Below are 17401 nucleotides of genomic sequence, written 5' to 3'. Positions count from 1 at the left end.
TTGCCAGATACAGAATATAAAAAACTAATTTACAGAATGCTTCAAGACATCAGGGATGACCTCAGAAATGAAATAAGGCAATCTACAGAAAAAAGCCAAGGACCACACTGATAAAGCAGTTGAAGAACTCAAAAAGATTATTCAAGAACATAGTGGAAAAATTAATAAGTTGCAAGAATCCATAGAGAGACAGCATTCAGAAATCCAAAATATTAACAATAAAATTATAAAATCAGACAATGCAATAGGAAGTCAGAGGAGCAGACTCGAGCAGTTGGAATGCAGAACGGGAAATCTGGAGGACCAGGGAATTGACACCAATATAGCTGAACAAAAATCAGATAAAAGAATTTGAAAAAATGAAGAAACCCTAAGAATCATGTGGGACTCTATCAAGAAGAATAACTAGCGTGTGATCGGAGTCCCAGAACAGGGAGGGATATTAGAAAACACAGAGAGAATAGTTGAAGATCTGTTGAGAGAAAACTTCCCTGACATCATGAAAGATGAAAGGATATCTATCCAAGATGCTCATCGAACCCCATTTAAGATTGATCCAAAAAGAAAATCACCAAGACATATTATCATCAAACTTACCAAAACCAAAGATAAAGAGAAAATTTTAAAAGCAGCCAGGGATAAAAGAAAGGTCTCCTACAAAGGAGAATCAGTAAGAATAAGTTTAGACTACTCGGCAGAGACCATGCGGGCAAGAAGGCAATGGGATGACGTATATAGAGCACTGAAGGAGAAAAACTGCCAGCCAAGGATCATATATCCAGCAAAACTCTCTCTAAAATATGAAGGCGAAATTAAAACATTTACAGATAAACACAAGCTTAGAGAATTTGCAAAAACCAAACCAAAGCTACAAGAAATACTAAAGGAAATTGTTTGGTCAGAAAACCAATAATATCAGATAATAACACAACACAAGGTCACAGAACAGAACAACATCCTGATATCAACTCAGGGAAATCACAAAAACAAATTAAGATTAATTTTAGAATAGGCCAAAGATGGGGCAATTTGAGGATCATTATAGATAACTGCCTGGATTGAAGAATATCAAATATTTGTAAATCTAACCGTTCCTTATGATACTTCAAAAACAAAACCAAACAAAAAACCTCAGTGAGTAGTAACCTTTGGAGGATATACTAGGGAACCAGCACATTATTTTGAAAACTAGTAAGTAAAGGAAAAGGAACAAGCATTTATTCACCTTTCCTGTACGAACCACCCCTAAGAGTGAACAAATAGTTTGTGAGGGAGAAGCTCCTCCTTACAAAAGTATCCCAGTTAATAAATGAAGAAGGAGTGATAGAAGTGGTACAAGCAGTTTTCAGTAGGCTGCAAACCTAAAGGTTGGCAGTTCGAATTCACCCAGAGACTCTGGAGAAGAAGGGCCTGGCTAACTCCGTCCATAAAGATTACAGCCATCTGTAACACGTGGGGTCACCATGAGTTGGGGGCCCAACTTGATGGCAGCTAACAGCAACAATGAATTAATGGCTGTTAGCATCACAAGAGATACCACCAGGCATTATGCACTTTCTGATGGATGTACGCAGCATCCATGCCAAAAAAAAACTAACCTAAATCTGATTGAACATTTAGATCTAGTGACCAACTTAAAAGAAATATAGGGGGCAGAGGAACATGAAAAAAGATACCACCAGAATGTAGACAGCAACATCTTGTTGTTAGGTGCCGTCGAGTTGGTTCTGACTCATAGCGACCGTTAAGTACAACACAAAAAACACTGCCTGATCCTGTGCCATCCTCACAATCATTATGCTTGAGCCCATTGTTGCAGCCACTGTGTCAATCCATCTCATTCAGGGACTTCCACTTTTTCACTGACCCTATACCAAGCATGATGTCCTTTCTCCAGGGACTGGTCCCTCTTGATAATGTGTCCCAGGTATGTGAGATGAAGTCTCACCATCCTCACTTCTAAGGAGTATTCTGGCTGTACTTCTTCCAAGACAGATTTGTTCTTCTGGCAATTTTTGGTATATTCAGTATTCTTCACCGATGCCAATATTCAATATTCTTCACAACATCTAGACTGTGGGAAACTACAGGGCAAACAACCTTTATTCAACAAATGGCAACAAGAAAAAAATTAAAGTAACGGGGGTCAGGAACCTGTAGGTTAAAAGAGACTTGTCCTTGTAAAGTCACTGGACCAACACTCCAATTTGATATTTAAACAAGTTAAATTTATTGAAGGAATGAACCACAGGAGAGCATGTGTTGAGCTTGGCTGTAATAGTATGCTCTGCCTTACGGGCAAAACAAGGAAATATTTACCAAGTAAAGTGAGTACAGTAAACAACTTCGCATCAAAGCAGTGGCAGGAAAGGAGGTGAGATTTACAAGGCTGGCAATTAACTGTGAGACTTTCTTTACATCAGTTTCTAGTCTAATACACATCTCTCATAATTGATGCATTTTAACTAAGGCAGTATTTCTCAAATGAGAAGTATAAACAATTTCGACATGAAAGTTTAGTGATAATGGAAGTTAGTGACATATTTGCAGCTGGGCCAACTTAATTGGAATCTTTGGATACAGAACTGACCATTAGTTAGGAAAGTGTACGTAAACTTTGCTTGTTTTAAAAAAAACCAAACCTGCAGCTTTTTTAGCTGAGAGAAAAGAGGTAATGCCTAGGCACTTGCCGGGGAACTTCTTAATAGTTAAAACAACATGTTTATCTATAGGCTCTAAAGTATTTTAACAACTCAATGAAGCTTTTTCTAAGGACAGTTGTGGGAACACTCGTAACATAACAAGCCAGCTGAGCTTTGTTTTTCAAATGGCAAACTTTAACAGAAGCCGTTTTTTTTTTTTAACCGTTAGTCAGAATGGACTCCACAGCGATGGGTTTGGTTTGTTTTTTGTTTGTGTGTTTGTTTTAATGGTTATCAGAAGTGTAGACGTAAAACCTTCAGTTTAGTTTCTGAATGGAGTGCTTGATTTTAGGTCTGAAATCTCCCCCATTGGACCTACTGGCACCTCAAAATTTAAAAGTTCCTCACACAGACTCAAGAGACATTAATCACAATGTTTTCACTCTTGTTTGGATTCTGATTCAAACAAACTTAAAAAAAATCATAAGATAATTGGTAAAATGTGAAACAAACTACGTGTTTGATGATATTAAAGGATTATTATTGATTTTTTTTGGTGAGTGGGATGATGGTATTATAGTTAGATTTTAAAGAGGTTACCCTTGTCTACCACAATTACATACTGAAGTATTTACAGATTAAATTATATGATGTCTAGGATTTGCTTCATAATAATCCAGGGGCACGAGTAGGATCAGAGAGGGGGCATGTGTCTTTCATTACTGAAGTGGGTTCATGGAAGCTCACTGTATTTTTTCTCTCTACTTATGTATATTTTTCAAATTTCCATAATAAGAACTTTTAAAGGGAAAAAAGTAAGAATTATTACATATCTTATGCATAAAAAAGTAGAAATAGATCAAGAAGGTGGGCCGAATGCATGCTTTTCCTCCCGTCTGCCAAAATCCCATGGAAATGACAGTATGTTCTTAAGTGACTCCATAACTCAAGAAAGAATGCCATAGTTGTACTAGAACGACCAAAGAATTCCTGGAAGATAAAAAGTAGTGTGTGTTTTTTGTTTGTTTTCTTTTCTTTTTTGGGGGGATGGGGGAGGTTGGCGGAGAAAGCAGAACAACCACAACCTAAAATATACACAGGAAAAAGGCAGAAGTAACAGCAACAGAGAGGGAAACTCCACGCTCACAATCAGCAGGTGTGAACAGGAGCAGAGCCTTGGGGCAGCCACCTGTGTGTTTGGTTGAAGCAAGGCCCTTGAAAGTGACAGCAGGTCAGTCAACTGGAGAGCTTCGAAAACTCCATTGCCATACAGGTTTAATATCCAGAATATATAAAGAACTGCTACAGCTTAGTAACAAAAAGACAAAAACCCAATCAATAAATGGGCAAAGGCTGTGAATGGACATTTCACCAAGGAAGAAGTACAAATGGTGAACATCATTAGTCAACAGGGAGATACAAATCAAAACCACAAGGAGACACTACTACACACCCACTAGGATGGCTAAGATTTAAAAAAATGAAAACATCAAATGTTGGTAAGGATGTGGAGGAATTGGAGCCCTCTTCCATTGCTGGAGGGAAAATGCAGAACAGTACAACCGCTGTAGAAAATGGTTTGGCAGGTCCTCAAAAGGTTAAACATAGAACTATCATAACCAAAAAAAAAAAAAAAAAAACCCGTTGTCGTCAATTCCAACTCACAGTAGCAACCCTATAGGACAGAGCAGAATTGCCCCATAGGGTTTCCAAGGAGCAGCTGGTGGATTTGAACTGCCAGCCTTTTGGTTAGCAGCCAAACTCTTAACCACTGTGCTACCAGGGCTCCAGAACTACCACATGACCCAGAAATTCCACTCCTAGGTATATTGCCAAGAGATTTGAAAGCAGCAACACAGACACATGTAAACCAGTGCTCACCACACTGTTCACAGTTGCCAAAAGGTGGAAGCAACCTAAATGTCCATCAACAGATGAATGGATAAACAAAATGTGCTATACACACATACAATGGAATATTACTCAGACATAAAGAGAAATGAAGTCGTGATACATGCTACGACATGCGTGAACCTTGAAAACATTATGCTGAGTGAAATGTCAAACACACTTAGGATCCCACATCCATGAAATATCTAGAATAGGCAAATGCATGGAGACGAAAGTGTGTTAGTGGTTCCCACGGCGGGAGGGAGGAGGAAAGGGGGATTTGCTGTTTAGGAAGCATTCAGTTTCTGTTTATGACGATGGGAAATTTGGCAGTGGATATTGGTGATGGTTGCACAACGTGATTAATGTAAGCAGAGTCACTAAATTGTACATGTGAAAAAATTTTAATTGGAAAATGTCATGTTATATATATATATATTTTTTTCACAACAATAAATAAACACCATTGCCCAGGCTACACCCACACCTTTGAAATCAGTATCTCCCGGGTGGTACCAGTATATTTTAAAGCGGTACCCCTGAGGTCACAAGAGGGAGGTACCTAAACCACGTTCACCAGCAGGTAAGTATGCGTTCTGATTTGGGCCGAGAAAGACTGCTTACTCTGACCTTCAGTTGTTGGCAATTATAGACTGTCTAACTTCTTTCCCTCCAGAATCCCTCAATGAAATATCAGTAAAGGAATAAAAAAGAAAATAGACACCTAACAGCAAAAAGAACTGGGGGCAAACCATCAGCAAACAGTATTTTGGGAGATTTATTGAGACAGAAAGTGGGTGGGAACATTTATATGGGTGACACAAAGTGAAGCGACAGCAGGAAATGCTTGGAGGGGTGTTTGTCTAGTAGTAGGCAGGTATGAAGGGCAGGAGTGAGAAGAGTGAGGACCTGGGATGAACTGAAAGCCTGCCTATAGAGCAAGGCATCAGTCTCATCTGTCCCACTTTTCTCCTCAGCCCTATACACATTGGGGAGCCCAGCATTTACAACTAGGCCAAAAGTCAGTAGTTCCTCCCCCAGGAGAGCGAATGAATTGCTTGAGAACAAATGGGACTACAAGTGCATGTGCCGGCACTCCAGAGGAAAATCCTCCTGATTCTGGAGGCACTCAGTCAAACGACTCACGGGAAAATGAAGCCTGCAGGTCAACACAACCCACTGATTTACCCAGAGCCAGCCTGCCTCCCACTCAGGAAGGAGCCTACCAAAGAACTGAACTCCCACACCAAACAGCGGGTGAAGTCATTAATCCAGTCCCTCATTCTTAAATATGCTTAGGCAGCCAGATGTGTGAAGAAAAGCAGCAGCCTGAAAGAACAAAAGAATAACCAGCAGAAGAGCTGACCCAAGTTTAATACCATAATCTGAGATACTGTATCCATAAAGGAAACCCTGGTGGCGTAGTGGTTAAGTGCTACGGCTACTAACCAAGAGGTCAACAGTTCGAATCCATCAGGCGCTCCTTGGAAACTCTATGGGGCAGTTCTACTCTGTCCTATAGGGTCGCTATGAGCCGGAATCAACTCTATGGCAGTGGGTTTTGGTTTTTTGGTATCCATAAAAGAACAGGATATTATGAAAAAGGGACAGAAAACAAAATAAGATTGCCATACAAAATTCAATAGAAGAGCTAGAAGATAAAGGAAATGTAGGGATATTAAGGAAAACTCCCCCCAAAAAACCGATTGCCGTCGAGTCAATTCCTACTCGTAGCGACCCTGTAGGACGGAGTAGAACTGCCCCCATAGGATTTCCAAGCAGCAGCTGGTGGAGTCAAACTGCCAACCTTTCAGATAGCAGCCAAGCTCTTAACCACTTTGCCACCAGGGCTCCAAAACAACAAAGGTAAAAAAAATCCTCCTTCTCCCAGTGCTGTCGTATGTGAAGAAAAAACACACAGAGAATATATTACACAAAATAATTTTAGACAATCCATTGTGTCATTTTCCATAGCTCAGTCATGAAAGCCATGGCCTATTGCCTATAGTTTCCTCCTGCACTCCACATTCCACTCACTAGCCCTGCTTTACCTGGAAGAATGAGGCTGCCTCGTATGCTTCACTTCTGTGGTCATCCCTAGTACTGATCCAAGGGGAAGAGGAATACAAACTTTATAAAGATACTTTGGAAGCTGACTGTTACTATGGTTGCATAATAAATCACCCTGAAACTTTTAGTGGCTTCAAATATGGGATTTATTTCATTCACAGATCTACAATGTGGACAGTGCTCGCTCATCTCTTTTCCGCTTGGTGTCAGTTGAGATGGCTTGAAGGCTGGGGGCTGGAATTACCTAAGGCTCACTCACTCTTATGCCTGCAGTTGGTGCCAGCTGTCAGCTGAAACCTTAGCTGGGTTGTTGGCTGGACCACCTACACAAGGCCTCTCTATGTGACCTGGACCTCCTCATAACATGGTGGCTGGGTCCAAGGGCGAGTCTCAAGAAAGAAAGAGCTAGGCCAAAACCACATTGCCTTCTATGACCTAGCTGTAGCACTCATGCAGTATCACTTTTGCCTCATTCCATTCGTCAAGACAGTTGAAGGAAGGAGGAGCAGTAGATTGCACTTGATGGGGAGTGGCAAGGTCCTGGAAGAGCACAGAGACATTGCTGTGGCAATTTTTGGGAAGCACAATCTGCCACACTAAAATAAGTCATTATTGCTTGAGCTTGGGAGAATAATGTCCCAAAGATTAAAATTTCTATTTCTGCACCTTGGAACTCATTTTCACACTCACCCAGTACCACATCTAGGCCCTGCTCTATAGAATGGGCTAAAGAAAGGGGACAGATGTCAGCCTCCTACAGCTCCCAAATGAGCTTACATCCAGGCTAAAATCTCACCCCTGCCAAAAGGGCGGTGTGTATTAAGACACAATTTCCTATCTAATTTTTGGAAGCCATCTGTGCTGACCTTTACAGAGTTCCACACCGATGACCCAGGTTCTCGTTTATCTCTGAGTTAATACCTCTGCGAGTTTCTGAATAGTCTTCTGTGAGTATTCCACAGCATGCCATTGAGCATGCCCAGTTATAAATCTTCTTTCTTACAGTTTCTCTTGATTAACTGATTGGCCTCAACCACAAAGTATCCTAGATTGTGTTCTAAACCTGTTTTTGTATTTTGGTCCAGCGTTGTCATGGGTGCCTAGACTCAAACCTTTGCTCTAAGCCTGTAGGACTCTCTTTCGTGCTGCTTGTTTTGACTCTGGTCAGCAGTTCTCAATGTGCCTCCTTTCTGTTCTGTGCTGCTGAAGTACATACTGACCCTGTGAAGGTCCAAATCAAATCAAAAGATATCATTGACTTTTCCAGATAACCAAAACTTATCCATCTAACCATCAAAATCTTTGACTTAACCAGTGTGGGTGGAATTTTTTTCTAAAATGTATTATACAGTATCCTTCTTCTTAAACATAATATCCAGAATATACTTGACCAATTTTTCATAGTAATAAAGTCTCACTGTTACTGTACTTTCTAGCTAAGTGAAGTGTTATCACATTAAGAAATAAAAGGAGAGACATACTGTAACATTTTGCTTATAGAAACCTAAATTCTAGAAAAGATTGATAGTCTCATGTTTTATCCATTTATGTATCTCTGATAATAAGCCAAGTTTATGATCAAAAGGAGTACAAAAACTGTGCAATTCGAATGTGCAAAAATATATAATGTTCTTTATTTTCTCTGACTGAACTTAGAATGCCTTATGAACCCCACTTCACAGCCTGGGGCTGGGGTGGGGATGGGCAAGGAGAAATTGATGCAAGCTTGTCTCAGTCTCTTCTAGTTAAAAACAGTCTTCTTTTAGGTTGTCTCTTAGACCTTCAGAGTTTTTTACTTACACCCATCTCTTAGTGGAGATAGCATCTGGGAATAAGGGAAAACGCACATGTCCTACTGGGGATGGGAGAAACAGATCTCTGGCTCCTCCCTAGATCTCATTCTACTGAGGAGTGACTGGTCTTACCTAGCCGGGTTCCCAGGAACCTATCTGGTGCATACTGAACACGGCTGGTGAAGCTCATGGTCTCTTCTCAGGATAGTCAAATCTTGGTGGTCCCACCTTGCTGACTGTTGGTGCAAATGCTCCGAGATCGTAGTTACATCCTTCATGTAATACCTGGCTAGATTGCCTATTCCAAAGCCTCTGCTCTGGGATTACCTGGATCCATAACCCTGAGGACTCCAGAGCAGGTTCCCTGGCCCTCCACTCAGTTCCCCTCGGTTCACCCCTTCATTGCAGGGGCCAGGGAAGCCACTGTCTTTGGCCCTTTGCCTAGACATTGCTTTTAATTCTTTCTAATTTACAACTTGGTGATACCATGTTGCTCTAAGTCCATGCTGAATATGGAGGCCTTTTTAAGGGGCTTGAAGTTTCCTGGGCCATCCCAAGAGCTCCTGCCTGAGACTTCTCCAAAGTGCAGAGATGTTTCTTCACCCCTGAGTATCCCCTGGCTTATAGTTTTGACCCTAAGAAGGCATAGGGAGTCTAGAACCCTATCTGTATCTCTCTCTCTCTTTTTCTCTCTGTCTCTGTCCCTCTCACTCTCACATCCCTGGGCTTTCCTCTCTAATCTTTGATGGAAGACTCCCTTAACTCATACATGCCCACCTTTCAGCTATGACTTTTACTAAAGCGCAATGGTCTTAAGTCCAACAGATTTGCCTCTTGATGTTTGTGTTAAGAAGGATCATTTGAATTTAATAAAACCTTTTTTTTTTTTTCTCAACAAGCCTGGATTTCAAAATTTTTGTTTTGCCAAAACTCAGAAGTCAACACTGAGATTTAAAGCTGACCAATGGCCTCCTTGTTCTAGGCTTTACCCAGCCTGTGCTCCTTACAAAGATGGAGCCCTATCTAATAGGAGTTTCTGCAGCGATGGCAATGTTCTGTCTGTGCTGTCCGATACTGTGGTGACAAGTCACGTATAGTTATTGAGCACTCAAAATACGGGTAGTGTGACTGAGGACTACACTTTCTATTGTATTCAACTTTAATTTAAATACCAACATGCGGCTAGTGGCTATTATATTGGATGTGCACAGGAGCAATACCCTTTGGGGCACAGGCCCAGGGGGCAAAAAGAATACAGTGGAAGAAGTTGGCATGCAAGGCTTTTCAAACAAATGGTCCCCATTATAATAGTTGGTCACTTTTTAAAAAGCACTGGACCCTGTGCTTGCAAGTGGAAATACTGGTGGCGTAGTGGTTAAGTGCTATGGCTGCTAACCAAGAGGTCGGCGGTTCAAACCCACCACGTGCTCCTTGGAAACTCTCTGGGGCAGTTCTACTCTGTCCCATAGGGTCGCTGTGAGTCGGAATCGACTCCACGGCACTGGGTGTGGTTTGGTTTTGGTGCTTGCAAGTGGTGTCACCTGGGGTTTGAGCAGTTGTACGCAGGTATGGGAGACGATGGCCAAGAATGCACCAAGAGGGCAGAAGTCCAGGAGTGCATTTCACATAGCCAGCCAAAGAACACTAAGTCTAAAAACAAAGGAAAACCAGTTGCCACAAATCTTAAGGCAAACACTGTGAATGATGAAAAAATTCAGAGTAAAGCTTTTGTAGATATACGAAAGGAACTCGCACACTTCTCGAAAGGCCTTCACTTAAACCTCAGCAGAAACAACTGATTCCTCAGCAACAGCATGAAAACGAACCAGTTACTGTTGACAAGGCTGCAAGATTAACGGCTCAGTTGTAACAGTGGTGATACATCAAATTGCCCCCACCCAAAAAAAAGATCAATAAATTTAATGTTTTGTACACAAAAAAAAAAAGTACTTTGTGATATCTGGAATGCTATATAATGACATAGCCTATTTCTGTTTCTGCTAGAATCTATAAATTTTATTCAAAGAATACCAAGCTCACTAAGTTGTTTTTTTAAAAGAAATCAAGGTTGATAAAAACAAGTATTTATAGAAAATTTGGTATGTGGTTCTTTTTAGGAGAAGGATCGAGAGCTTGAAATTAAAAACATCTATACTAATCGAATACTTAAAAATTTACATGACAAAGATGATTACCCAAAAGGTATGTTTTAATTTTTTTTCCTCCAAATCTATTCTTAAATATCTATAGTCATGTTTTCCTAATTTATGTAGTCAAAATAATGGATAAAGAATCCTTTTATTGGTCATTTTTGTGATTCTAGAAGAATAATGAAACTATGATACGGTTGAAATAACTCAAAAATACAAGTGTTTTCCTGTCTTCCCTTTCTGTTCAGTCACTTGTGTCCTTACTCCAGGTGGACCGAGAGGATAATTTTAGCCTGAAGCAAAATGTCCACCCAGAGTTAAACGTTCTAAGTGTACCTGTTATCCAGTGTGAGGGTTTTTAAAATCAACTTCATGAGATATAATTTACCTAAATAAAATTCATCCATTTGAAGTGTAGACTTCATTAGGTTTATGCTAAATGCATATACCCATGTAACCACCACCCAATCAAGATGTAAGACACTTCCATCTCCCAGGAGGCTCCTTCGCATCCCTCTGCACCCAGTAGCCCCCCATCCCTGGCCCAGGGCAAACACTGATTTCCCATCTGTCACAAGAGCTTAGGTTCGCCTGTCCTAGGATTTTATATTAGTGGAGTCATGCAGTCTTTGTGTCTGGCTTTTTTTGTGTAGCATGTTTTTGAGATTCATGCATGTTGTGGTATTTTTTTTCCTTCAAGGCACTACATACTCCTTTCCCCACCCCCCGAATCTCCCAGCATAAGGTTCTGCTCAAAAGAGGCACAATGAAAACACTGGCCTCTATTTTGAAAGAACTACCATATTTACTTTTAAAGGCAGCAACCTCACAGTTCTTGCCTTCTTAGTCATCTAGTGCTGCTGTAACAGAAATACCACAAGTAGATGGCTTTACAAAGAGAAATTGATTTCCTCGCAGTAAAGTAGGCCAAAAGTCCGAATCCAGGGGAAGGCTTTCCCTCTCTGTTGGCTCTGGAGAAAGGTCCTTCTCATCAATCTTCCCCTGGACTAGGAGCTTCTCTGTGCAGGGACCCTGGGTTCAATGGATGCCTCTGCTCCCAGCGCTACTTTCTTGGTGGTCCCCGTCCCTCTGCTTGCTTCTCTCTTTTACATCTCAAAAGATTGCCTCAAGCCGCAATTCAGTCTTATAGATTGAGTCCTGCCTCACTAACACAACTGTGGCCCATCCTCCCTTATTAACATCATAGAGGCAGGATTTACAACAAATAAGAAAATCACACAATATCGGGAATCATGGCCCAGCCAAACTGATACATTTTTGGGGGGACATAATTCAATCCATGACACTTGCCTTCTTTTCTTTCCAAAAAAAAAAAACCAAACCCGTTGCCGTCAAGTTGATTCCAACTCATAGCTATAATCCAGAGTAACCGTCACCAGAGAAGATGATAAAACCAACCATGGGTGTTTTAAATGGGAGAATATGTCAAGGGAAGTGAAGTCTAGATTAATGGTCATACACTTGAGCATGGATGGTCTAACTACTGCTAATCAAGAGGGCTCTCGGGTCATCATTGTGGCTTGGCCTTTCACAATTGCTTGTCTCAGTGTCGAATGCCATCTGCAAGCAGACACTGAATACCTTCAGCAGCAGTGCTGTGAACCGAACGCTTACTTTTTTGTACTGTAACAGTGTGACAGTCATCACCTTTGTGGCCCAAAATAACACAAAGCAAGGCAGATGGTAGGGAAAAAAGGGAACTGGCAAATGTTATTGTGAAAATTTTTAGGAAACATCTGGTATACTTTATTATTAAATTACATACTTCAGTGTTATTTTATGTTTAAAATGAGTATTGCTTCCAATTGTGTAATAATAGGTTTCTTACATATAATCTACCTGTTTTGTAGTTTCTTCAACGAAATCAGTACAAGCAGACAGGAAAAGTTTTTCATTTATGAGTATGAAACACCAGGAAACCCAAAAATCAGATGTTCCACGTTTGACAACTAAGGTACAGCAAATTTGAAATCTTGCAGTGTCTAGTTAAACATGTCTTAATAAACCCTGGTGGCGTAGTGGTTAAGGGCTACGGCTGCTAACCAAAAGGTCACCAGTTTGAATCCACCAGGTGCTCCTTGGAAACTCTATGGGACAGTTGTACTCTGTCCTATAGGGTCGCTATGAGTCAGCATTGACTCGACAGCAGTGGGTTTGGTTTTGGGTTTATAAAAATAAAGTAGGCAATACTCACTTGTTCTGTACAAAAAGTATTTGTATTCATTAGAATAAAGCACAATTTCAAATTATCTGAACCCAAGAAATGTGTTTTTGCTGCTTTTCTAATAGAGTAAAAAGACAAGAGGAAACATTGCTCATAAAGAAAAATCAACTGAAATAAACAGTGAAATCCCTCACTATATCACTAAACTACCAAACCAAGAGGATTCTAAGAGAAAACATGGAGGTAATTTTAACTTTTAAAAGTCTTTTATTTATTTATTTTTTTTAATTGTGAATTACTATATAATCTCGAAGTGTTAAAAAGAAGTCTTTTATTCTTTTTTTTAATTGTGAATTACTATATAATCTCGAAGTGTTACTGGGTGAAAACCCCAGGTTTTGCTCGGCATGACTTTTACAGCCAATAAACAAGAGGCCGAAGTGGGAGATCAGAAAGACGCCTTTATCTCATCGTACAAGGAAAAGAGCAATCAGGGCTGCTGCCTCCAAGGCTGCTCCCAGGGAGCTTGGGGAGGTGGACTTTTACAGAGAGCAGACAAGGAAATGCAAATTCATCATGAATATTCAGGTTTGACGTTCACGCAGGCGCTCAGAGCTTGGGGGTGAGTGTGCATTTTCTTTAGACAAGGGTTCGATCCCCCAGGATGGAGGAAGGGATGAATTTTTCTTCATTAGGATGTTCGTCTCCACCCAGAGGCGGGTTGAGGCCATCTATGGCCTGTTCTGTGGTTATCTTGTCAAGGACAATTTCAGAAGGGCAGCTTATTTTGCTGGATGTAGGAGGATAAGTCAGAGCAGGTGTCTCTCAGAAAGATTGGGCTCTGAGGCTGCCTGCCTCAAAAACATGTGAAACGCATATAAATAATTAAAATAAAATGAGCACATTAGTGTTCCCTAGACATCTGGGGGCCCTTGTCCCCTCCCTCCAGGAACCTCCACGACCCTGACTTCCATGCCAGTCACTGCCTTGCTTTTCCTCACAGCTCCCCAGTCTTACATGCATCTTTCAAGAAAGTATTGAGTTTTGAAAAATCGGGTAGCAAACAGAAATCCAGCTGTGTAAAGGGCAACATTACCACAATTAGACAGGGACTTCCAGGAAAAGTTAAGCTGATCAGAGACTCTGATCTCAGCGTCCTGGAAGCTGGGAAATCTGCTAGAACTCAGTCAGGGCATCTGGCAGGGCTGCTCGTGAAGCCCCCGCGAGATGGGGCCAGGGGGAATGCGCTGCTCAGGTTTTCCTGTTTTTAAGGTCACTAGCTGACTTCTAGCAACCCTAGTGACATAGTGGCTAAGAGCTATGGCTGCTAACCAAAAGGTCAGGAGTTCGAATCCACCAGATGCTCACTGGAAGCTCTATGGGGCACTTCTACTTGATCTCCTGTAGAGTCACTGTAAGTTGGAATCAACTTGACGGCAACGAGTTTAGTTTAGTTTAAACTTTCTTCCAGTTCTCAGGTCAAAGCAGAAAGCTGCTGTGGGTGAAATGAGGGTCTTCAGCTGACGCAGGCTGCAGGGTACAAGAGTGCCACATCTTCGTCAGCCCCTGGTGGGGACAGCCAGGGCCTGGCGCACCCTGCACTGGGTGTTACACCCCTCCAAGGCATAACAAAGCGGGGGTCGTGGGGGTGCCCACCCTTCACCTCTCAGCATCCTCCACCTCTGGGGCACAGCTGTCCTCTGCCATCTCTCTTCACCATTTTCCTCTCGCCTCACTTCTCCACTGGATCTGGTCTCCTAAACGGAGTCTTTCTCTTTCTTGGAAAAATGTTTTAAAGAGCACAGCCTCCAGTAACTTCTTGAGAACAGGAGCATGTCAGGTAAATTCGCGGAACTTCATGTCTGCAAATGCCATTATTTGGCCCCTACACTTGATTAAGAAGTGTATGACCATTAATAATTGAGGAACCCTGGTGGCACAGTGGTTAAAGCAGTCAGCTGCTAATCGAAATGTCGGTGGCTCGAAATCACCAGCCACTCCCCGGGAGAAAGATGTGCCAGTCTGCTTCCATTGAGATTTACAGCCTTGGAAACCCTATGGGGTCACTATGTGTCAGAACTGACTTGATGGCGCCGATTTTTTTTTTTAATATACATTTCATTAATAATTGGCTAGGTCTAAAATTCTAGGTTGGACACAATTTTCCTGCAGACGGCACTGTCCCTTGTTTTCATGATGCGTTACTGCTAATGAGAAGTCGGCTGAGACCCCACAGGGCCACAGAACAACTCCCAAGGAAAGGTCAGCTCCTGATGATCAATCCATTCCCAGAGTCCCCCCAGGGCCAGGGTGGGGAGCCCTTGTTGAACACACCAGGCATTCCAGAGAGGCCCCAGTGGGGTCACACTTTAGATGGGGGGCCAAAGACCTGACAGACTCACCTGCAAAGCCACCATGTCTGGCAAGATTTGGCAGAAACAAATCATGAATCACTCTTCTCAGTTCTGTGGTTTCTGGTCTACTAATGTTTTCCATTTATTTTTCAGTCACCTTTAGCAATTCATATTTTCCTAGAAAGCTTATTCATTCAACAAAAACTTTTTCTGTCAGGTATTGTTCTAGGCATTGGGGATACAGCAGTGAACAAAAAACCCCTCTCCTTGTGTGCGAGGAAGCAGACATTACACAAAATAAGCACGGTAGATGTGGATGAGTGCTATAAAGGACAATAGGAGAGGACATGAAGGACTGAAGTGGGTGAGTGAGGTGACGCTGAGAAGATGGCTTCTAGCAAAGACTTGCCAGGAGGGGAGACAGGTCCACATGGATACTGGGGGAAAGCATTCCAGACAAGGAATGTCCCACAGGTCCAGAGGAGGCGGAGAGACTGGTGAAGGGGAAGACTGTAGGTTGGGTAAGGATTTGGGTTTTGAGCAGCAGTGTCTGGATCTGCCTCCTAGGGCTGGTGTGAGATGAGGGCAAAGGCAGGGAGGAGGCTCCTGCCATGACCAGAGCAGGAAACAAAGGTGACTCGGACCCAGGTTGGGAACACGTGTATTACCAAATTTCTTAGTATAGTTATTCATACATTTTTCTAATTTTTTTTTAAGTCAAATCTGTACATTCCCTTCATTATTCCTGGTATTTGTTTTCCCCTTGATAAAATTTGCTGAAGTTTAGTCTATTTTATTGGTCTTCTCAAATAATCTATTTTTTGTTTTGTTGATCAAGTCTACTTTTTTCTACTTCATTAACACCTTGTTTTATGCTAATTTATTATCCCTTGTTGTCTTTCTTAGTTTTTTAATGGAATGCATGGTGTACTTATTTTTTAATTTTATTTTCAAGTGAAATCATTTTTTAGCCATTAATCTACTTTTCTTTGGATATTAACCAAATCCTATAGTTTTTTAATAGTATGTTCTCTTCATTATTTACTTTTAAATAGCTTGTAATTTCATGACAACAATGAGAGAGATGGAGAACAGATTAGTGTTTGGGAGGCCGCGGGGATGGTGGTGGGGAGGGGGTGATGACCATAAGGGAACGGCACCAGGGAGATCTTTGTGGTATGGAACAGTTTGGTATCTCGATCGTGGTGGTAGTTCCATGAATCTACACGTGACTAGATAACTGAGAGCTCCACACGTCCACTGTGCCGATGTCAGTTTCCTGGTTTTGATGATGTACTAATGTAAGCGAACTGGGTGAAGGGTAGGCAGGACTTCTCTGTACTGCCTGTGTAATATCCTGTGAACCTATAATTATTTCAAAACAAAAAGCATTAAAAAATAGTCTGCACTTTCCATTTTGATTTCTCCTGCAACACAGAAATCATTTAAAAGTCAGGCTTTGTTGCTTCCTTACCTAGTGAGCGATTTCTGAACAGGGCAAATTAAGTTCTCTATTAAAACATATATATGTTTTAAGAGAGAGAGAAACATAATTTTGTCTGTTTTTCTTGTTGTATTTCCAGTAGTTTTTATGAGCTATATAGCCATGTACATTTTGTACTCTCTGGTGTTTAAAAGGAAACCCTGGCGGCGTAGTGGTTGAGCTACAACTGCTAACCAAAAGGTCGGCAGTTCGAAACCACCAGCCACTCCTTGGAAACTCTGTGGGGCAGTTCTACTCTGTCCTATAGGGTCACTATGAGCCAGAATTGACTCGACAGCAACAGGTTTTGTTTTGTTTTGTTGTTGGTACTTAAAAACCCATGACTATACCTCTCTGTCCTTACTTTTTCCTTGTTACCATTAATTCCTAATTTTAATATTGCCACAGAGCTTGGCTGGATTTCTTTTTTCCCGTTCCCAATGGGACCTGGGTTCAAATAGGAGACTAACACATTCAACTCTATTCTGTCTAGTATTTTTAAAATTCTAATCCTATTTCTGTTCTTCTAGTGGTTTCCTTAAAATTTCAACAAACATATTTAAATGTGGTTTTTACTGCCATCTAGAACTAAACATGTGATGATGGCCCAGGACTGAACATGTTTCACCGTTACACAGCAGGTCGCTATGAGGAAGAACTGACTCTGCCGCCCCTGACAACGTAATTTCCCTCATTCCTCCAACCAAACAGTCCTTCAGTAGCTTTTACACTCTTCTCTCTCCCTACATTCTGCTCTTGCCTTTAGTTATTTTAATAATCCATTTTTAACATTTGCATCAAGCATCACACAGCATAATCTTAATTATTTAAAAT

General features: G+C 41.4%; 1 protein-coding gene and 1 pseudogene across 3 annotated transcripts in view; both read left to right on the top strand.

The window, feature by feature from the left end:
* LCA5L (lebercilin LCA5 like) overlaps positions 1 to 17401 on the top strand; it is a 77016-nt gene that overhangs the window by 57316 nt on the left and 2299 nt on the right. For all 3 annotated transcript variants that reach the window (XM_049874861.1, XM_049874862.1, XM_049874860.1), the window contains 3 exons: positions 10513 to 10597; positions 12417 to 12520; positions 12856 to 12973. In XM_049874861.1, coding sequence (XP_049730818.1) covers positions 10513 to 10597; positions 12417 to 12520; positions 12856 to 12973 — 307 coding nt within the window. The remainder of the gene's footprint in view (positions 1 to 10512; positions 10598 to 12416; positions 12521 to 12855; positions 12974 to 17401) is intronic.
* LOC126070580 (ribosomal biogenesis factor-like) lies at positions 9880 to 10288 on the top strand (annotated as a pseudogene).

Source organism: Elephas maximus, chromosome 2 (assembly GCF_024166365.1).
Source record: "Elephas maximus indicus isolate mEleMax1 chromosome 2, mEleMax1 primary haplotype, whole genome shotgun sequence".
In the NCBI taxonomy this organism is placed as follows: domain Eukaryota; kingdom Metazoa; phylum Chordata; class Mammalia; order Proboscidea; family Elephantidae; genus Elephas; species Elephas maximus.
Note: the sequence above shows the minus strand (reverse complement) of the source record. Positions and strands in the feature narration are given on the sequence as shown.